At 36.5% G+C, this 23,008-nt stretch overlaps 1 protein-coding gene across 1 annotated transcript in view; it reads right to left on the bottom strand.

Moving 5' to 3' along the window:
- LOC135712901 (alpha-tocopherol transfer protein-like) overlaps nt 1–22,790 on the bottom strand; it is a 28,655-nt gene extending 5,865 nt beyond the window's left edge. The window contains exons 1-4 of the mRNA XM_065235999.1: nt 22,602–22,790; nt 2,148–2,423; nt 1,872–2,063; nt 1,366–1,786 (exon numbers count right to left, since the gene is read on the bottom strand). Of these exons, the coding sequence (XP_065092071.1) occupies nt 1,366–1,786; nt 1,872–2,063; nt 2,148–2,239 (705 nt within the window). The 5' untranslated portion in view covers nt 2,240–2,423; nt 22,602–22,790. The remainder of the gene's footprint in view (nt 1–1,365; nt 1,787–1,871; nt 2,064–2,147; nt 2,424–22,601) is intronic.
- Between the last annotated feature and the right edge of the window lie 218 nt (nt 22,791–23,008).

The raw sequence follows: 23,008 nt of genomic DNA, 5'->3' as shown, positions 1-23,008 counted from the left end.
TACCGACGTGCCAGGAAGGCAGCTCCCACACCTGGACCCTACCTATTGACCCATCAACTCATGAACCGGGGACCAACGGCTTTACTTCCCATCCGAAGGAAGGCATGATCAGAGATGTTATGCCTCAGAACATCCCGGCGGCGCCGACTGGGATTGAACCCAGGCCTGCTGGGGTGAGAGGTAATTACGCTTACCACTACACCACCGGCGCCGTTGATGTTGATTTCAATTTAGTTATAGATTAGTTAAGATCACTAATTTTAATATTTAACTTTAGTTTTAGCACTAAGATTAGGATTATTTACAACATTAAAGTTTTCATTATAATCAGTGGGTACTGATCACAAATCGTTTTTTTTTACGAAGAGCTTCTTTTTAAAGATACTTCGTACACCAATTTATGTCAAATCTTAATAAATAACAATTTTTCGAAAATTCAAAATAGTCCTAAATATTACATCTGTTTTCAGGTGCGGGTGAAATGGACAGAGCTGAGGGTAAGACGGACATGTCTTGAAATTCAATCTACCATGTCTGAATATGTCCCGGGTACTCCCAGAGGAGGAGACCAACAGCATTCAAGAACTAGAATCAGCCGTGACGGTGGTTCTATTTTGCACATATGTAGTCAAGGCATGCACAATATTCAGTAAACCCGAATATTGAAAACTGCTTCTTATTGGCATTGTCTGTCTTAACTCGATGGTAAACTATTCTGAAAAACGCCACTTAATGCCTACGTAAAAACAAATTTTTATTACTTTGTTCATTAAACCAATCTTTAGTGAACCAGGAACAGGGTCGTAAACAATGATATAATTATTTTACTCTTTTTGTGCTATACAATCTTAGGATTTACGCATCGAAATTTACATCACATCTCCCCAAGAGTATTTTTTCTTTGTTTTTGTTTATATTTTCATATTTGACAGCTCTTAAAAAACCAAATAAGTCAATAGTGGAGTCGTCAAACAATCAACCGTCCACCTTAACAGAACACAGAGTTAATTTCTTTCCAAAAGATTCCTTACTCCCAATTTTACTCTTCTATAAGGGGCTGTTCATAACCTAGACAGTTTAGGGGGGGGGGGGGATTAATTTTAAAATATTTTAGATTTGACTGATGAAAACTCATGGGCACGAAAAACTTATGATTCTAATCAATTACTTTTTAATAACATCTTTTACTGATATTTATTGCTTCTTGTCCCTCATATCGCTTTTCCGAAAACCTAACACAATACGTGTATGTTTTCAAGAGTCCTTGCCAGGACCTTATTGTGAAAATTCGGAAGGCACTGTATTTATTAGGCTTTCAGCCTTAGCTTGGTTGATCTCGGTAGGGTTAATCGTAACATTACTTACCTTTGGAAGAAGATCGGCACCGACAATGTCGATCGGTCCGGAGGTGCAAAACTGGAGCAAACCAAGCAGCTCCGATTTAATCAGCGGTTTTACCAGAGCCATCACCTGATTGATGAACGAAGCCGTATGGACTATGTATATCTTTTTCAGTCGAACAGGATGTGCATCCTGAATGTAGCTCATGAATGTCCTCAGTGGACCGAACTGTACCCGTGCCAGGTGACCCAATCGCACACCTTTCATGTCGAATATTACAATGTAGCCTTCGATGGGGCCATCCTTGCTAATCTGGACATCGTTGAACATGCAGAATGTCTTCACTGCCTCGGCAAAGTTCATCCTCGAAGGATCAGTATCGGATAAACGGTAACACAGTAATCGATATCCTTCCGGTGTCAGCTTTGGGAGCGAAACCATGTGGCTATAGAGGACAACAAAAATAAACGAATCAGTAATGCATATAAAGAGCACAAAAGAGGAAGTAAGTTCAAAGTGGAAGCTATTACGTCATGTTCAGCACTAACTGCACCCCAGTCGAGAGCACATCCCGGTTGTCGAAAATGTCCGGCGATGTGGCGTGAATGTGTGCGTATTTCTGTAGCGCCTTTTTGGCATCCTCCATATTCCACAGGCACGCGTGGAGGAAGAGATGGGCATGGTTCTTGGTAAAAGTCGGAAACCGTGGTTGCTGTTTGATCCTACCGAAGGTAACCAAATGAGATGTGATTGATTAGAGTTTGAACGCGCAGGCAAATTGAACTGTCATTAATCGAAATACCTACCAATCAAACAAATCTCCCACGTCCTTTACATACTCGGTGGGAACCTCCTTCGGCCCCGAACAGTCTTTATAGGGATGTGATAAGGTCGTCATTTTGGCACACTCTATTGGCTAATGTTTCGTGATATGCTATGTATACTAGTGCATTGACTCTCTGACTACTCTGCAACCCATCAGCAGGAGGATTGAAGACTTAAGTGGACAGAAGCAGTTTCAGAACAGAATTTTTCTTGACATCGTCAGTACATATTGCTGCTCGTTGTGCATCGCGTTCAATCTATAACGAAATAGAAAATAAATAAATAAATATTCCAAGCAAGCCTACAAACAAAAACTAACGAATAAAAGTAGCTCAATTAGTGCATCTGATTAAATATCCACCAGTTTCAAGTTCACTGCACTATTTAATTTCCATATGCCAGCTCGATCAATGAATTCTGATTAATTAATGCACTAACGATCCGCGAAGCACACATACTCAGTGCGGTATAGTCGCATAATTATCAAACCGGCATTCGGTAGCGTCACCGAGCCTAGTTGATTAATTCATGGCCGTGACTGTTCAATAATTAACACACAATGCAATGCATTGCCATTTGGCCCAAATCATACACACAGTTGTATGTTTACCACCTAGTTTTCAGAGACCAAAGAGCCCGATTTAAAATCGAATTATGGAAATCATGTTCAAAATGCATCACCGGTTTAGTTCTGGTTACGTAAAATATGTCATATGCCTTTATGGCTGTGTTAATTGTCGTGAGTCTTTACAGTTCTTAGATGTGAATACATTGTGCGACTATTACATCATATACAAACCAACACCAAGTCAACATGCCCGCTAATTCACCTTTCCGCAATATACGGTATACTTTCAATATACAGCTCTGAAGTTCTATATTAACCGTATATCAGCCTTATATTGTAAAAACGCGAATTAACCAAGTAACACAAATTCATTGAATTATGTTGAGTAAACTGCTATACAACCAAAAACAGTCATATAAAGGTTTTATAAACTTTCATATAACATGTGTGTTGCTTAGGTAGTGGTCTTGTTGGTTACCGAGCACCACTAAGTCGAATATTGTTACACAGATTCACTCCAATAAAAATCAAACTATGATATAAAATTGATGTATAAAAGAAACTGCTGCTGTTGGCAAGGCGTCTTTATATTGACGAAAAATTCATCAAATCTAAAAGGGCTGTGGTGGTTTCGCCAGAGTTCAACCACAACTCTGCACTGAAAAAATTTTACTTTTGAAATCACTACTAAGTATTCCAAGCACATTACAATTTATGACCAACTAAACTGCCCATAAAAGCATAACTGCTGATATGAATAGGAAATCAAACAGATATGCCTATAAAAAGTAAAAGTAACAACACAACGTACGAAAAATATAAATTTAAAATATATTGCACATTATGCACCAACGAAGACTCCTGCGCTATAAATAATCCGTCAATGATTATTTCGCTCTGGCCAATTAATATAAAATTTACCATTTTGAATGTTATAAAGCGCTATATTTTACAGTAGAATATCATATCGAACAAATTCATAAATTTACTTTATATTAAATGAAAATAAACATACAAATGACCGATTTCACGTGAGTTTGAATGTTTTCTTCTCATTTCTGAAGAACGCTCGGACTTTTCTCTTGATAACGCCCATTAAATTCTGCACAACTTTCTTCTTAACTTTTCGTTGTGCTGCAGACCAAATTTTCTTGAAGCAGTCAACAGAGCTTGGTTCTCTTCCATGTTTCTTGACATGCCGCTTAATTATTGCCCAGTATCTTTCCAGTTCGCAGTTCAGGGCAGTTTGGGGGATTTTGGAATTTTTCGACAAAATCGACTTTTTCCTACTTGAGCATCTCCAACGTAGCAGAAGCATAGTGAGCAGATGTCAGATCCGGCAAAAACAATGGAGGATCCGTATTCTTTCGGTAGATGGGTAGAAGCCCCTTGCATTAATTCTGTAATTTTCACCATTGATTGTGCCCGTTGTGAAATACGAAGAAATCTTCAAGCCACAGGAGCAAATGGCTTGTCACACCACAACCTTTTTTTTTAATTTTTCGGTTCGGATGTATCGCACATCATCAGGCACATCTGTCTTCTGCTCAGCGTTGATAAATTGTAGCCCAGGATGTGTTATGGTATCCAAATCCAATTGAATCCAAAATGCATCGGTTCAGCGTTTGAAGGAGAACGTCATACAAGTTCCGTGACCGTATGTTCGAAGAAGCTTTCTGTGAATCCGTCCTTTTGGGTGCTTTTTGCCTATTGTAGGTTCAGATATTGTTACGTTTTTTGATATTCTGCACGGTTATGTCCAATTTTTTTTTGTTTGGCTATTTCACGAAAAGATCACGGTTTATGCGATTTCAAAAGGCGTACTACTGCCAGCTCCTTTTTCTGGTCCGATGCCCCCTTTTTGCGCCCAGATTGGTAAATCTTCAAGAGAACACGTTTCTCCAAACTTCTTAACAGTCTTGAACACCGTAGATTTACTGCACTTCTCGCTTTTTGCAAATTCTCGAAACGACAACTTTTCGGAAAACCATTTGTGCAGAATTAATCTGCGAGTTGATAAGCTGATCCAACCCATCGTTGGAAATTTCTCACTTTTTATTTTTGATTTTAAATCATTATATATTTTGATTTGGAATGCTCGATACCTTAAACATAATGAAGACAAGCTATTTAACTTTATGAGAGCTCATAACGTGCATATTGCCGTTATAACTTAAACGTTCCTTAAACCTGAGCATAATGTTAAAAGAGACGCCAATTATTTCATTTATCGAGATTATCGTCTTGATGGAGCCAGTGGTGGCGTTGCCATCATTGTTCATAGACGTATCAAGCATCAAATTATTTCTTCAGTTGAAACCAAAGTTTTCGAAACTTCGTGAGTTTCTGTCAAAAAAAATTGAACAACGTATTTTGATTTGGTCTTAACTGATTCATGTCAGCTTTGTAGCCAATTAGTTACCCTGCTGACTTCGGTTCTGACCACCTTCCAGTTTCTTTCGAAATATTCCGAGAAATAATTTCTAATCTCAACAGCTCTACTTTCAATTACCATAGAGCTGATTGGGTGCAATATCTAACATTTATGGAATATAACTCTAATTAAAATATCCCTTTACAAAACAAAAATTATATTAAAAATGCTCTTGAATCTCTAACTATTTCTATAGTTTAAGCAAGGTGCGTCAGTACCAAAATGCGAGGTTAAATTATAATAGGCGACAATCTTCAGCTCTTAATCCGTCTAAAAATGTCCATAGGCGGCAATATTAAAGAAAACACTATCCAGCCATGAAAGTTATCTGGCTATTCTCTGCACTGAGGAACAAAACTTTTGAAAATAATATTTCGAAATTAGACCCGAGCTAAAAACCCTTTGGAAGCTCACAAAAAAATTAAAAACAAAATTCAAATGCCTATTCCACACAAATTCGGAAAAAGCTCAGAAACTTGCTAAGCAAATCGAGAGTTCCCATAATTTCAGTTTTTTGTCTTACTAGTGCTATTGAGAATCAGGTTGCTCGGGATTATTTTTGTATATTTTCACTCGGCTAAATATGTTTGATGATTACTGGGCGACTAATTTGAACGAAGTAAGATCTATAACTAAAAAGTTTCAAAATATGAAAGCTCCAGGTGATGAATTTTCTATATCCTCTTAAAAAAACTCACAAGGATTATTTTTCTTGGTAAAATTATTTAAAAGCTGTTTCCAATTGGCATAGTTTCCTGATAAAATGCAAAATTTGTTCCAATTTTGAAGGTGGATAAAAATCTAGCTAAAGCTTCTAGCTACCATCCAATAAGTTTGCTTTCATCAATAAGTAAACATTTAGTTTGTGTAGGCGTGTTGTAATTTGTGAACAATCGATGTTTAAATGAATTTTTTACGTTTGGCTTGTATGCCTTTTTCATATGTTACTCGAGAATGTTCGTTCCATTATTTTGAATTCTATACTATTTGCTTGTTTGTATATATGTTTGTAAATACTAACAACTTTGAGGATACGTGCATTCTGGCTGAATGGGATGCCATTATAGAAAATTAGTCCAGAAAAATGGTCAATACTTAAATGGAAAATGTCGCCTTGGGTAGCAACGTTTCATTCAAATATGAAAAGGCTGGGGTCAAAAGGGACATTATTTATGTAATCAAAAGCTGGAAATGCACAACATTGAATGCTCATCATCAAATATATAGGGAACATAAAAAACAAATCGTCTCTACTAAAAGACTGAAAAAGCCACCCCATAAAGTAATTCCAATCAACCAGTCGAAACCACCATAAGCATTAATTGTAATTATTATAACTGTTCTGTATATTGATGATAATTTATGTTGTACAATTTTTTCAGTTATAAAAATATTAAATATTTAGAGTTCAATTCATAGAAGCCTAAAATTACCATGAAGGGTATGGAAAGGGATTTAGGAAAACAACAAACCCAGAATATTTTATGACTGACAATATTGTTCAACCTTATTTTTTCTTCACCAAATGGATGCTAACATACATAAATCGGTTGGTTTTAAAATATTCTGTCGGAGGAAATTTTTGGTTCATTTTTGTATGGGAAGTTTTTGGTTTTTCAGAGCCATAACCAACTATTTGCATGAAAATGAAAATTATGTTAAAATTGAATAATTGAAATTTTCTTCGACAGAATTTTTGAAAATGATCCGATTTAGGAACTTTTGGATCCAAACTAAATTTTGGCGTAGAAAACCCGATGCAATTTAAAATTGATTAATCCGCCATTTTGGACACAGCATGCGACATCCATCCCACACCACTCCGTTAGTTAGTTGAAACATTATTTTAAAGACTTTCGGCTCCGTAAGGTTTAAATCACACCAAATAAACGAATTGAAAAAAAAAAACATTACTTGTGCCTACGAGTACGATCATTGTAACGAATATGGCCTAGCGATACTTAGCAGCCACTCAAATCAACTCGTTGGCTATTTACTTGGTGTTGTATACAAATATCTGCTGCGTGCCTCGCTTTCGGACCTGCATGTACACTACCCCACACATTCCGACAGCAATTGCCAAAAGCGATAAGTCCTCTCAATTGATGTTACGTAAGCATAATCTTTTTCTTTTTCTTCCCAATCATTGCAGCAACCCTCCCTACTGCCCAGTTTGCGGCAGGTTTTCGAAAGAAAGACTCCAACTAGACGGGTTGATGTGCCAAGAGGTCACGGCTTATAGTAACACATGTGCGTTGTGTGCCTCATAATGTTCAACTAGAAAGGCTCTGTACCTACTGACTGTAGTTGGAGCACGAATCATAAATCGGAATGATGGTAAGGAGATTTTTCTTTTCTCTCTTCTGCTCGGAATGGGGGGATGGGAATTTTATGAATGACCAGAGCATCACGTGCGCGGAGTTTATCATCGTATACGAAATGGCAATCAAGCGGTATGGGTGTCTGCAATGATATGCTGGGAGAAGGCAGGTGTCGGTGTCAGTAAGCGTGTTTAGTTGGGATGGTGGCAACTCAACTTTCACAAGAGGTCTGTTGTTGTTGAACGTTCCACATTATGTACACTTGTAACTTGTTGTTATGCTACAATATGTTTAGTATGGCAAATTGATTATTTGCACTCATTAGTAAGCGATGGTAGTAGTTTGGTATTATTTAGTTTAGGCTAGGTATATAGATTGTAATAAATCGGTTTAATTGTTTTGAGTATTGATCCATGATTATAAACCGTCCTCTAGTTGGACACAGTCAGAGACATAATGAGGGTTTGGTATGCCCTTGGCGAATTATGAAAATGACACCCGTTTCTTGATTGTTTAAATTGGTTAAAGAAAAGAAAATTCGCCAAGTTAGTTCTTGAAGATTTATGTGATGAATAAACATGGGATTCATGAATAAACTTTTAATTACAGTGAACCATGACGAAATTTGATGCGCAAATTCTTTGGTTCACTACACAAGTTGAAATAAAAAAATTGGATTCTCTACATTTCTAAATTCAAAATTTAAGCTGAGCCCGGTATGTCCAATTTAAGTTCCAAAATCTTGCAAATTACTTGACTCTGCATTTAGGAATTTATACTGTGCCTAAAATACCTTTAAAATTTCGTTTGAATTTACCCATAGTAATTCCCTAATAAACTTCAAAAGGCCACTGGAGTATTAGTTCACATCCAAATAAGCTCAATTTTTGGGAGAATTTCCAGGACCTGATTTCAAATCGATTGAGCTTGGTGGAGTAAAATCAATATTTTGAACCACTCTAATATATCGTTATAATATCGTTTTTCTGAGGTATGGCCAAAATATAAAATTATGGCCAAAACTGGTTCGCTTACTCTGCTCAGCAAGTAAAATCCATAGATAAACTTAAGTTCCCCACATCAGGCGGTGTGTTGACAGTCGTATACAAAAATTCTCTACAACAGTGTAAATTTTCAGCATGTTGAAATTGGTGTTTCTTCGGATCTCGGTTGCTGGTAAAGTTTGTATCTATAGGATAGAAAGCCCGTGATGAAAATTTAATAGGAATCTTAAGGTTTTTCCTTGTAGAGTCCTTTTTAGTGTGACATCGCAATTTCAAGAGCACAAATCTCAAGATTTACTAGGTTTATAAACCTTTAAATTTCAGATTTTGGATGTTTCTCTGAAGTTAACAACAAGTAGTGGTTTCAGCTACGTGTATTCACATGAACGTTAATATTTTTACCTTTGAAATGGAACACTATTCTCGCTCTTCATCAACGATCTATCCAGGCTACTACCAGCAGGTTACCAGTTGTTGAGTACCGATGACGTCAAAATATATTTACGGTTAAAGGTACCTCCAGGACTGCGTGATTTTACAACAGATGATAGACTGCATTACTGAATGGTGCCCCAAAAACCTTGCTAACAGTAATAGAATACATAATTTAAAAAATCTGGGTTTTGTCCTATGTACCTATGTAATAATAATTAACACTTGACAAGACTCTCTCTGAAATTACGTAACACTAACTCACTCCCCATTTCCTTCTTTTAAAGAGTCGCTTTATTTCCGCAATGTTCAATTACAGGGCGAGGTTTATTGAAGTGACACACAATAAAACGGACAATGTTTAAAGTTGGTTGTATTTTTCATAAACTTTAACTTTTCAGAATTCAGGAAAAGAATCATTAATTAGTAGGGTTTTTGAACTAATTTCTGTCCTACTAAGCACAAGCCGAGCTTTACCTCTCTTTTCTGAACGAGTTCAAACAAAAAATGAAGTATTTCCGTCAAAGATGACTTCTAAATTTATTCACCTTTCCATACGTACCATTGGATTTGATAAAGAGTCACAAATTGTTGAGATATTGTTTAAAATCTAATACTGCTTCTTGATTCTAAATTCGTTCTACGAAGTTTCAATTCCGTCCTAACGCATTGAAACGCCATTAGATTTTCTTCGTCCTACGGATAAACGTAGAAAAAGGGGATTAACTAATAGCGCTTCTTTTGTTTTGAGAACAATGACCGTAAATATTCATACAATGCGCTCTAACAGGGTTTATGTTGTAGCTAATGAACTAGCGCATCGGAACAATCCTATTATTGATGTGTGCACGCTGAAATCATTGATATTATTGATCTTTTCTGATCGATAGAACGGAAATGGGCGATTACGACGAAGTAGCGCTCTACCCTATGTTGCCAACAAATAAAATCATACTTCTTATTGCAATGTATTATATGTAAAAAAAAACTATTTTTATTTAAATCCCGCTAGTGAAAATCGCTCAGTAGTACTTAACAAAATAAATTTATGTCAAATCAAAATCATTGTAATTTTTCTGGTTTTTTGCTAGGCGACTTTAAAATTAGTTTGTTTTGACCTTGAAGATCACATTAAATAACATTCTACTGATCCTCCAGTCTTTATATTACACCATATCTCAAGAATAGTATAATTCGAATTATTTAGCAAAATATCAAATGTGTTGCAGTTCAATCATAGAGGTAACTCTAAGACCAGAAGGTTCCGAAGAAACGTGCTCAACTTTTTGGCTTAGCTCTGGTACGCTCTTCGGTCCCAAGCTAATCGATGCGCCCCTCGAAACATTGGAAAATCTACGAACCCCTCATTTTATCTGTCAAACTTTCATAGCGAATCAAAACAAACATAGTGTAGTACTGGAATTTATACTAGAATGGGATATGTTAATCGATTTGCTTGGGACCAATAGGCTAGTCAAGTAATGAGCCAATTTAAAATCGTTACTTTCGAATTGATTGTTGGTTCAATTGCCACACCATGTACAAATAATTGTGATAACGTCAATGAAGCTTTCGCACAAGAGCAGTGTTGGAAAAATATCAAAAAATCAGATCTCACAAACGCCCAACATCACGCTTGATTTTCGTGGACAAAAATCAACAAGCAAACAACTGCGGTTGATTTTGCAAGCTGTGATATCGCAGCTAGGAATATCAAGCTAACAAAACTCAGCAGCTGCAAATCTCAACAAACTGTGGTAATATTGAGTTTCATGATTTTTGCTTTACACCCGAATGCAACCGAAACTGCCATAACTGCTGGCAGCAGTCACTTCGTGTCTGCCATCAGTGAAGAGTAAAAAGAGATAGCATACTATACTTTCTGTTTCTATTACCGAATTCGTTTATTATTCAGTTCCAACCTGGATCGGGTATTAAGATTGGGTCTGCTTGTTTTCTGACAAATGTCAGTTTGCTCGTTTGTTTTTAAAACCTAGCTCAGGTTTAGGTTCACACTGACAAAAAGTTCAGTTTCGCACTGGGTTGGAACTGGTGTTAACCCCGATAATAAACGAATTCGCTATTTGAAAACGATGTGCAACGGAATCATTTTTGTGTCGAGTCAACTGTCAGCTTGATTTTTGCACGTTGTGAATAGTCTCACAATATCAATGGAGCTTGTAAAATAAATATCAAGCATGATATTTTGTTCTAATATTACGCGTGAAATTGCGAGCACATGAGACCGGAAAAATATCAATTGATTTCTGATTTTGCCAACAATGCACAAGAGGCACGTGGATTTATTAAACAGTATTTTTTTTCACACCTGTTTTTTTTTCTTTGGAAAATCTGTTACGTAACATTTCCCGTTACCCCTCCTCCACCCTATGTAACACAAAGTAACGAAAGAGTGACCCCTCTCCATGCATTACGTAATTTGTGTACGAAGCCTAAATTTCTACAAACGTAAAGGTATCACGTTTCAACGACAACAGAAACCAATTGCATACTTTCAAATTAGCCTCTTGTTCATATTTCTTCATAAATAGATATGTACTTCAATATAGTCAGCGGTTGCCTTTTGGCTACATTATAATAATATGAACATAAAATAACAAAATAGTATATGAGTAGTATGTAGTATGGTGATGGTGTAAATGTGTAAATGAAAATGCATGCAAATTAGAATAAATTTAAATATCGAAATGATTTGGAATTTTTTTAATAAGTTCCTCTAAAACTATCACCAAGCGTTGAGGTTCCCGTTAAAAAACAAGGGTGAGAGGTTAAAGTTATCATTCTTTTCATTGGAATTTCTTTTTAACATGAGCGTCAAAGATTTGATACGATTCAACAGAAACATAAACTTACAGGGTAGTAATACAAGCAATTAGCAACAAACAAAATGTCTGAAGACATCCCCTAGTAGATTCGACACTTTGAAGCCTGCCGATTTATCACAGTGTATCAAATCCGATATACACATTGTGCGCAGGCCATTAAATCGGGTTTCGACAGGGTACCCATTTGAATAACACGGTCAAAATCTACATGAAAAATATAAATACAATCAAAAAAGATAAGGTATCTTCGGTATGAAATGTTATACCAACAAAAAAGCAAATAGGCTTTGACTTTTGTTTGTTAGTCTTATTTGTCTTGTCCCCACGTCTAATCGTCTCCTATTGGTCTCCATAGCCGGTCGAACTCCAGACGAATCTAGAACCGCACTACCATTCTTACTGGCAACAACGCTCTGATGAGACAACAAAACCCCACTCTCAACCTCCTCCCCTGATCCTCTCCTTTGACAATGTAAGAGATGAACCAGCCTCTGGCTGAAAGTCTCGTTAATAAAGATAACCTAACCTTTGACAATGTACTCCTTTTACCTCGGGTAAGCAGCGAGTATTCGGCCCAACACTGGACATAGAATAAAGTGAATTTTGTTGCAAACAATGAACAATTAATTATCGGCTCCATAAAGCTAACGCTATTGAGCTTTCCAAATATACGAACTAGATAAAAAAAAAAGAAGTAAATTGCTGAAAACGAGACCCGCTAAGAGAGACAAGGTAAAGGAGCGAATTCAAAAAGGTTCAATGACATTTAATCAACGTACGCCCGGTCATTCCAAGGACATTCTGCAGATAACTCATAGGGATTTCTGGAAAGTATTCCTACGCACTTCCGTTGAGAGTTTGAAAGTAATTCTGGAAAGTATTCAATGGGCTTTGCGAGGATAATATCAGGTGATTTGTTGGAAGAATTCCGAGGGTATTGTGAATAAAAGTACATGATAATTATGAGGTGAATTTCAATGGAATTGTAAGGAGAATCCCACGAATATTCCATTCCAAATTTTGAGTAAGGGAGCTCCAAAGATGATTCAAATGACAATTCCTATGAATTTCTGACCACAATTCTAAGAAAATTCTGACAAGAGCACTAAAGATCACGAGACATTGTTTCCAAGGGAATTTCCATAATAATTCCAAGGAAAAATGACTATGAAATCAGTTCAAGTTATTTAACATTTATTAACGATTTTCTTTGTTTATTTTCGGTATGTATCTGACCCGGCACGTAAATGGAAATCACCAACGCAAAGGAAGTGACTTCACCTGGACCCTTAATATCAAACCCATGTGTTGCTGATGGGCCAGAACCACAGGCTTCGCTTTCCTTCCGAAGGAAGATGTGACCGGAGAGTTTTTGCCTAAGAATATTTCAACGACTACGGCTGGAATTGAAACTGGACTCACTGGGTGAGAAAACATTCACGCTTACCACACAACCAATGACGCCGTCATCATTGTTTTTTTAACTGTAAAGGGGCATCATTTTAAAAAAATAGCCAAGGACACAGTAAACCTTCACTACGCCCCTGCTTCAATGATAAATTTATAAAGCTTTTATTATAAACGCAAGAAGGCCATTTAGCTACTTTGTTCATGCCTAGAGTCAATCATTTCAAAGCACCACTGACCATTATGTCTCTAAAAAAGCGCACGTATGTGCTACGGTTTAATCATCTGACTAATGTAATGATCATTCTCGTACATTCTAACCAGCTGAATTATTGACACACGAGAAGGCTCTACACATGCCATCGAAGGTAATTAAACGTGCAAAAGTTTCCCTGATTATATCCGTAACGCTATCCTTCATAAACAACTATTGGGCTATACAATAAGGGGCTATTAGTCGTCAGACCCTTGAGGTGAAGAAAATGTCACGAACAATTGCCGATGCGCGGCAATCAGGCGATAGCTTACGTAAAAATTTCCAGGTGAATGAGAATCTACTTGGTGAATGTGCCCGCTATGCATTGATGTTGAATATCTTAACTGTCTATAATTGTAAAGAATTACAGGATTCAATACTCAAAGCACGTCACTTTCGCTATCCCAATATCAACACACAATAACAACAAGATCTCGGTACCAGACCATGACTTGGCTGGTCGCTTTGCAATCCAATTCGAACGAGTGTCAGCCGGTCCTGCACTATAAATAAAGATTCGTGCTACGGTTTGCATGCTAAACATAATCCATCACTGAGGGACCGCTGCTTTTTGTTATTCGACTCTGAACCGAAAAACAAAGTCTGGGCAATCTGCATTTTGTTTTCTTGTGTCGATTCCGTGTAAATTTGGTTCATGCATGCAACCACTGTACTTTTAATAAGGAGTCAATAGAAAATGTTTATTAATTCCTTTCTTCTACCATTAAATCGCTCTATTATGAGGTGAGTCAAATCAACGAGAACGAGGATCTAAACAACCTGCGGGAAACAATTCACAACACCTGGGGGAAACGCTTGGCATAGTGGTTAGCATCCATGCCTCTCACGCTAATGGTCACGAGTGCAAAATCTCACTCTCGTACAAGTCATGAATGACCTAAAATTTGTTAAAGTGTAAAATAATAATTTACAACAGCACTAAAAGTGATGGAGTTTTTTTTTGTTTTTGGGCAAAATGGGTTTGAGAATTTTATGAAATTTTGCCCACAGGTACAGTTCATGGTTTGACGAGTCATACAAGCCAAGAATTAAATAGTTTATTTAGAGGAGACTTTAAAACGGAATTGAAAGTTATTTTAAAAAGTTTAAAATTATGTTAAAAGATAACATTAATATGAAATAAACAATTGTGTATAATGAAATATGTTTAAGTTCTTGACGTAAAACCTTTTTAATTTATCACAATTAAGGTATTTTTTTATCTCAATACTCAAATTGGCTTATTCGACTTTATCTGGAATCATCAGAAAAAAAAAATTGGCTTAGGGAGGTTATGTTTCCTTGCGACTAAATCAAGTCACATCGCGTTAGGGAAATAACGAGCTACGGATGTAGGGATGCTTGTAAAATAGATAGGACTTTGGAAAATATCGATATACATAGTATCAAGTACGGGATTGTTGAATGTACTATAAAAATCCATATCTCATGAAACAAATACCAAAGAAAATATGTTCAGTGAAATAGTAAGAAAATTGGCTCAGCAATCCATGAAAAATAAAATCTGAAAAATATTTTCGGTGGCAGAAAATCGCGAAGAAAACCATGTTACAACTAATGAAATTTAACAAAATCTTTTCTCTTACTAATGAAAATTTTAGAGCGGTAGGTATTTTTTTTTTTTCGTTTTAGAATTATGACCGAAAAACTAATGAACGTAAAATTAGACGAGGTATGCGATCCCTCCGCGGATAAAATATTGTTTCATTATTAGTCAAGCAGCACAGGAGCAAAATGTAGAAAATAACACAAACTATCATCAAGAGCTCTTTGAGTGTGTGGATTTATTTTCTTTTAATTCCGATATAATGGCTTATCTTTTGACATCAAAAGATGAGCAATTATAAAGGAATTAAAAGGAAATAAGCCAACACACTCAAAAAGCTATTCATAAAGGGATTCCGTTAAAAAGATTGACAGAGACAATGTTCATACTTATCCGTTTATCCCCTACAGATGTGTAGAATGGATTAAAATCCAGCTTGATTTTCGATAGCCAATCGATTTGAAAGTTAAAGTTGAAATGTATACCCATATAAAGGCTTGATTCCACCCACTTGCTATTAAAAAAAATATTTTCAGAATTTTGGAAACATTAAATATTATAATGATATTTTGTACTTGTAAGAAACAAGGACAAGATTGAAAGCACGAGTTTGACACATAAAACCTGTCAAATTCGCTTTCAGATAGCCACAATCAGCGATTTGACGACTCACGAGCGCTCACACTGAGTGAACGCTCACGAATCATAAGATCGCTAATTGTGGAGCTCTGAAAGCGAAATTGACTAGTTTCATGTTTCAAACACATACTTCACAACCTCTTCTTTTAAGTTATAAATAAACAAACATCATGATAACATATTGTTCTTACAGGCGACAACTACTACCTCTACACTCTACAAACAAATAAATCATACCAAATGCAAAAAATGCTTATACGGACAAAAGTGTGGGCCATAACTTGCTAATTTTAATTTCTTTTTAATCAAGTTGATTTTACATCATATACGATTTTATCTGTAATAACAAATTAAAATTGAAAAGTTTATATTGAAAAGACCGATTTAATGTGCGAAACAGTACGATGAAAATATTATTCATCGCATTTAAGTCGCATTTGCGTTCTATACAATTTAACTTAAACATAATGCGATGTATGTCGTTCTTCATTTCATATGTTGAATTAAAGGGTAGCAATTTACGATACCGTCTTTACATTTTTATACGACTTCTGGTTGGATATGGGTGCTTCAAGCAGGAATTTCAGTACCACCTCAGTAAGTGAAATATATTTATACATTTTCATCACCATAAGCTCCTGGATGTGCTGATACGGTTTATTATTTTGAAGTACTTCTTTTTAATTTAAACTCAGCTTTTATATTAGCCGATACTAGAGTTGGTGTATAATGGTCCCGCCAAGAGTGAAGCCAAATCTACCTATTGAACTGTCAAACCGGCTACCTATCGTGCAAAGTAAAAAATGAAAGGTTCACGAAATAAAATAAAATATAAAATATAATCAAAGAAATGATCATAAACACGCAGTGAACATTAAATTGTCATGGGATACGTTTGGCAACGATCTGTAATGAGAATTTCTACTATTTTTTGTTAAGATGATTGGACAAAATCACCGATATAATGATTTACAACAGCCGCTATTTTTTTTTTGCTCGCGAGAAGTCATTTGAATTTGATGTAGTAGTCCTCTGTTGCCAAGTGAAAAGAAAGGGAATCTTTCGAAAACTGTGTTGCGAGTTCAACTGTTTTTCTCTTGACGTGACTCATTATCCACCAACTCTAGCCGATACTACTCAGAAATAATAATAATTTAAGAACTGGTAATATACAAAAATTAGATCTTACCTTCAAGCAGATGATACCTAAATCATAAACAAATATTTTAGGAATTCAGACGCTGTCAAAATCTAGAAGACTATCAAATGGTTCAGATATACACGAAAAAAATGTAAATTTTTTGCTCAAGGATGACAACATCAGTTGGCCTTTACCTGGGTTGAAGGATGCAATTTTTCCATTAAATTATCTAACGGAAATCGGCAAAATTTCTGTGGCTTGTGCCATTAGGCTCATACGGAAACAAAATCCTAAGCAATGTGTGTACTGAACCTTGATGCTTGGGATCTTCATGAACCGGAAGTTAATTACTTTATTCATGTATTTCACTAATACATTTATGCCAAAACAACAGCCTTATAAATTCCACAAGACATACTACTTTCACTTTTAAAAATGGTCATAACGATTGAACGCTTGCATGATTTTTTTTATCAGTTAATTCCATCATTCAATGAAATCTCTCTCCCTTTTTTAGTTCCAGCCCTTTTGGAGTACTGGCAATGTGTCTAAGCCCTGATATTGAACGGATTTTCCACGCATGGTTCCTTTTTGCCTCCATAATGATGCGAAATATACATGTTTCATTCTTTCGAAGAGATTTCAGATGCTAAAAGATAACACACGAATGTATACGAATTTATGACATGCTCCATTTTCACGTCCATGGCTGCTTGAAATCCAAAACGAATGAAATTTCAAATCCTACTATCAATACAAGCTGATATTTGAACACACTTTAAAAAAAAAAAAACTTGAACATATACCCATTACCCGTTAATTTCGTCCTCTAAGTAAAAAGTTGAAACTCGTGCGTTCCAAAACTAAAACGATAAATTAATAAACATCTGTTTATCCTCCAGCCAAGATCAAAAAAATATCTATTCAGAATGTTTCATAAAATGAAGTAATGAAATTTGGTAAATAAGTCATCAAAAAAAGGTTATCTTCCATTTACGTACGTATTTCGACTACAATGTGCAGTCTTCATCAGTGTCATTCCCACTAAAGACTTATCAAAACCCCCTTAAGTACTCATCTCCTTGGTAAAAATGTAACTTGCTAACAAATCTGCCTTTTCATTACCTGCAACCCCACGGTGTCCAGATACCCAAAATAAGCTAACTGTACAATTTTTAGGCATCTGCTGTAGTCATTGAATCCATTCCCAAAACAGTTTAGAAGAACAAGTAGCTGACCTCAATGCTTTTAGGGCAGCATTACTTTCAGAGAAGATACATATATTTATACGTTTATAATAACGACGTAGACAAATCGTGGCACATTCAATAATTACCTGTATTTCAACTTAAAATACGGTTGGCCATTTACCCATAGATATTTATATGTTGACACCAGGATCCGTTACCCCAGCGTGATGTGAAACCATCATTGTAGAAAATTACTGATCCTGGTTGAATATTAGGTCCCACTGATTTGCATTCGGTGCGAATAGGTTCAGTGACGTTGAATAGCCTTTCAAAGATACAAAATACTGAGATAACACCTAAGGTCCCCATCAAAAACCTGTTTTATTCTTTTGCGTTTTTCTCAGCTTCTAACTGCACAAAAACATTTAAGGGAAGAAGATTTAAAATTGTATCTAGCGCTTTAGAGGGCGTGCTACTAATTGCTCCTGTGATGGAAGTTGTAGCAAGTCATTGCTACTTTTCGAGTTTTTTTTTTATCATATTTAACTTTTGTTTTTGGCCACCAAACTAATGATGCATATGTTATTCTGGGTCTTACTATAGCCTTATAGATCCAATCGATCATTTTAGGTTTCAGTCCCCATATATTACCAAATGTTTTTTTTTTTTGCTTATCCATAGGGCAAGTAGTAAGGCTACAATACTTATTATTTGATCGAAATGTAAGTTCCAATTGAGTTTGCTATCAAGAATTACTCCCAGATACTTAACCTATTTTTATTTTCCTTTTATGTGTAAATAGTATAATAAAGAGGAACAGCGTATCAAAATATTGCTCGCGCATTAGCGAAATCCAAATTATTCACACGCAGATTGATTGCGTCAGAAAATTAATTGCGTCATAATTAACCATCGTTATAAATATACGTCAAGGTGGTTTTCAAGCAGCTCCCAGGTCAAGAGTTTACACGGCTACCAGAAAAGGAAAGGGTCAACATAAATTTAACCAGAAAAAGTTGTCAAAGATCTCGAAAAAAAATAGTTGGTTTGGCAGACGATTAGCACCTGTGGGCTGAAATGCGAAATTTTCGTGACAACTAGCATTTTTTTTTCCTTGATTTGTTTTCCGTCGATCTTGTTTTACGTGCTGAGCACCAATGCTACCGACGCCAGGAAGCAGCTCCCGCACTGAAAATGTATTTTCGTTATTTCTCTGAAAACCGTTTCGTAAAAATGAATATCTTTCATAAATGGTACGAAACATTCGTTTTTCCTGTCATCTGGCGCAATGTCAATATTACACCTTATTCGTATAATATACAAATACATCTTCGTACAATCAAACCAACAACTGCACTTATTGTCTCCTAAAGTGCTGATTGTGTGTTGGTGATGGGACATTTTTTTTTAGAAATATTGTCGGTTTGACCAATACATGCGAGCTACAACAATAAATCAAATTACTCGTCGAGGTGGTTTTATGTTAGAGAAAAAAATACTTGCAAGCAGCAGAAAAAGCAAGCGAAATCGAATTACCGTTCCATGAGTTGCCTTTAGCTTTACCATTTCTCATAGCATAGATAGAGCGATGGATAAAGCACAAAGCTGACGATCGCAAGGTTCATGAGTCGAGTCCGGTCTGAAACTTATTTTTATTTTTTGTCATATTTATTCCTTCCAATGATGAAGTTATTTTTACCCATCCTCACTCACACACTCCACATTTTTCGGTTTCCACAACCAACACTTGTGGCCCGCTGGTTGGGTGTAGCGATAGCGAGTGTGGCAGTTCTAACGAAACTAGCTTCATACAATGTACAAATCTATTTCGTTGCAGGAAACAACGAATAAATTCGTAGAACAAACGAGCGATTTCGTTGTATAAACGAAATTTTATTTTCAGTGCGCACCTGGACCCTACCTATCGACCCAACAAACTCATGAACCGGGGGACCAACGGATTTATTTCCCCTTTCCGTGATCAGAAATGTTATGCCTCAAAACATCCCGGCGGTGCCGACTGGGATTGAACCCAGGCCTGCTGGGGTGAGAAGCAATCACGCTTACCACTACACCACCGGCACCGCTAGCAACAACTGGCATTGTCAATCAAGATATTTATGAAAAGTTTGCAAAAACGATTGTTGCCTTTTTTAAGAAACACATTTGTTCCGTTCTGTTTTGTCCAGACCTCGCTTTCTGTCACTACGGGAAAATGGCTCAGAAACGGTATACCGTCAACAACGTGCAAGTCGTACCCAAGGATAAAAACCCTCCAAACTCTCCGCAGCTGCAGCTAATTGAAAAATATTGTGCAATCATTAAGCGGAACCTCAAGAAAACTCAGAAAACAGTTGGAAATGAGAAATTGTTCAAAGCGAATTTACGTTCAGCATCAAACATGGTTGATACAACAGCGGTACAAAATCTTATCAAATAATTTTCCTGTGTTTTGTAGTGATTGAATTTCAAAAAGAAATAAAGTTTGATAATTTACACAAAAACATTATCAGTGTGCACTTAATCATGATTGACCAATTTTTGGCCGTTCCACTTTTTAGTAGTTTTATGAGGGTTTATTTACAACCCCTTATCTTCACATCACCGCATTGTTAAATTAAGAGCATATTGTAACCTATCTCTGATTACGTGTTCATATTTTCCGCGATTTAAGATTACTATGACATCGGCAAAACCAATTATTTAAAATCCTTGTAATAGTATTTCGTCGACTACCAGTGACCACAACAAAGGTGACAGAACCCCTTCTTGTGGGCAGCCAACATTTCCAACTTAATAAGCCATCTTTTCCAGCGTTGTGCTGTAAAGAAAAAAAAAGCTATAGCAAGCAGAAACTAGGAAAATAGTTTTCGAGAGCGGTTACTCAACTTTTTCACAACCATTACTCAACTTGTCAGTCGCACTGAATAACAGCACTAATGTCACTTCTATGCACATTTTAATCAACTTTCAACTTGTAGCTGCAAAACAAAGGTAATAAAGTAAATATACTACTCATGTGATGGTTTCTACACGACCAACTACTCTTGCTGTATAACATCAAAAGTGCTTTTTCAAAAACTAAACAACTTATACTCAGCTAATAAACAGTGCTAGTGTCACCTTGGAAGCATTGTTACAGTCAACTAGGTTTAGTTTTAGGCATGTGCAGTTTTACAGCTTTTACTCTGCTCTTTTATAAAGCGGAAGAACTAGTCGAGAAAAGTGTTTCATGTGCACTATTATAAAGCCTCAGCGATCTTGTTGTAGAAGGGCATTTAGATTTTTCAACTCTTGCTTGAGTAAAAATACAACTTGCTAAATCTTGCGTGTCCTTCCTGGTCATTGCAAATTTTGCATACTTTTCATGCAAATCTTCAATAAAATCTTACATATCCCGGGTTGGTGTACTCACCAAAACGTTTTGAGCTACTCAGATCATAAAATCTTGATCGATTATCATAGAAAATTTAACGCAATTCCCAAATCTGCAATAATATTGGGGGATTACTTTTAGTTTTGCTCAGTTACAGTACAAAAACTGTAAAAAAAAACCGGCAAAACTATTGTAACGTCCCTTAGAATGTGTCAATCGATTCTGTTTTCACGTGATTTTCATTTCATCAATGTTTCCGTCATTCATGATGGGTACATTTTTTTTTTATTTTTTTTATTATTGAGATTTGTTAATTAATTTTGGGTGCAATTTGAGATCACACGATCAAACATAAGGGCCATAGAAAACCGAAATAGAGTGTAGAACAAACACACACAGACTTAACACAAGAGAAACGTCTATGGTTCCAATAAAAGCTAAATTTCTTAATGCATTAGAAAAATACTGCTAACTGCATCATAATTCGTTCCGAGAAATTTCCATTTTCCATTCCGCACTGTACGCTAAGTGTTTATGTTTAAAATTCCAAACTTGAACTCCGTGTAGGTATACATATAGTGCTTTCATCTCCAGCGGGAGGCTCGGGCGAGGTGGTCTGGTAATGCGAAGCTGGCGGCGGGCGCAAAAGCAGTAGAAAATAACAACTATGCTGCTGCTAGGTAAAACGGCAAATTGCACGCGAAATGCATTTCACTTTTTTGTGCTCTATCACATGATTTCTCTCTCCACACACTTCTATCGCTGTTGATGCACTTCCACTGGCCGTTGGCTGATGGTTCCCTTCCTTCTTGCGTACAGGCTTTTTTATCGCTCGAAAACTTGAAATTGCATCCGTGCTGCATGCTTCAAGCTTTATAGGCTAGGTCTAGCTAGCAAAAATATCATCTTTCAACACGGTTGTCTGCAACAGCTGCCGCCGGGGTGAATGTTTTCACTTTAATTCATTTGTTTTCACTGTATACTGAAAATGCACAAATGCCTACACGGCACGGGATTTAATTGTTTCCATAATTTGAAACCACTGGAAGTTGTAATAAAACACCACTTTCTGCAGGGTACTCAATTTCACTAGTACTACTCGCTGCTATCATCCGAAAAAAGTAAATCCCAATTTTATTCTCTCATAAAATTTGCGCTGCCAAATTCTTCTCCTTTCATTATCAACAACAAAACAATGCCCACAGATGCACTAGTCGAGCTACGCAAGCCATAACCAGAAGCACATTCACGTACCTTGGTACCAATTACGTAAACCTACAACGACAAGTACTCCTACAAAAGAACTGCCACTCGCAATATAAAAAAATAAACACCGTCAAAACTTGGTACAACTGAACAACGCGCGCATCGACCAAAACGATCTGGAGCTGTGTGGCTTTGCCAACAGACGCGGAAAGACTGCGACCATACTCCAAGGAGGCTCCAACGAGAAACCACTCAAGTGCAAGCAACATGAAAAAGCAACGCGCGTTCGAACCACATGAAGCAGCGCGTCTCCTCTTATTATAATAACACTAGCAACATTTGCTCTCAACCTCAACCCAATCGGCTCAGTGATGAGCAACATCGCATCAACTCTCATTTTTTTTTTTTGCATTTTATTCACGATCTGACACCGGTCCATGTTTACCTGTAGTACG

This window comes from Ochlerotatus camptorhynchus, unplaced genomic scaffold (genome assembly GCF_037179485.1).
Source record: "Ochlerotatus camptorhynchus isolate MF236.1 unplaced genomic scaffold, CSIRO-AGI_Acam_v1.1 ptg000514l, whole genome shotgun sequence".
Classification (NCBI taxonomy): Eukaryota; Metazoa; Arthropoda; class Insecta; order Diptera; family Culicidae; genus Ochlerotatus; species Ochlerotatus camptorhynchus.
Note: the sequence above shows the minus strand (reverse complement) of the source record. Positions and strands in the feature narration are given on the sequence as shown.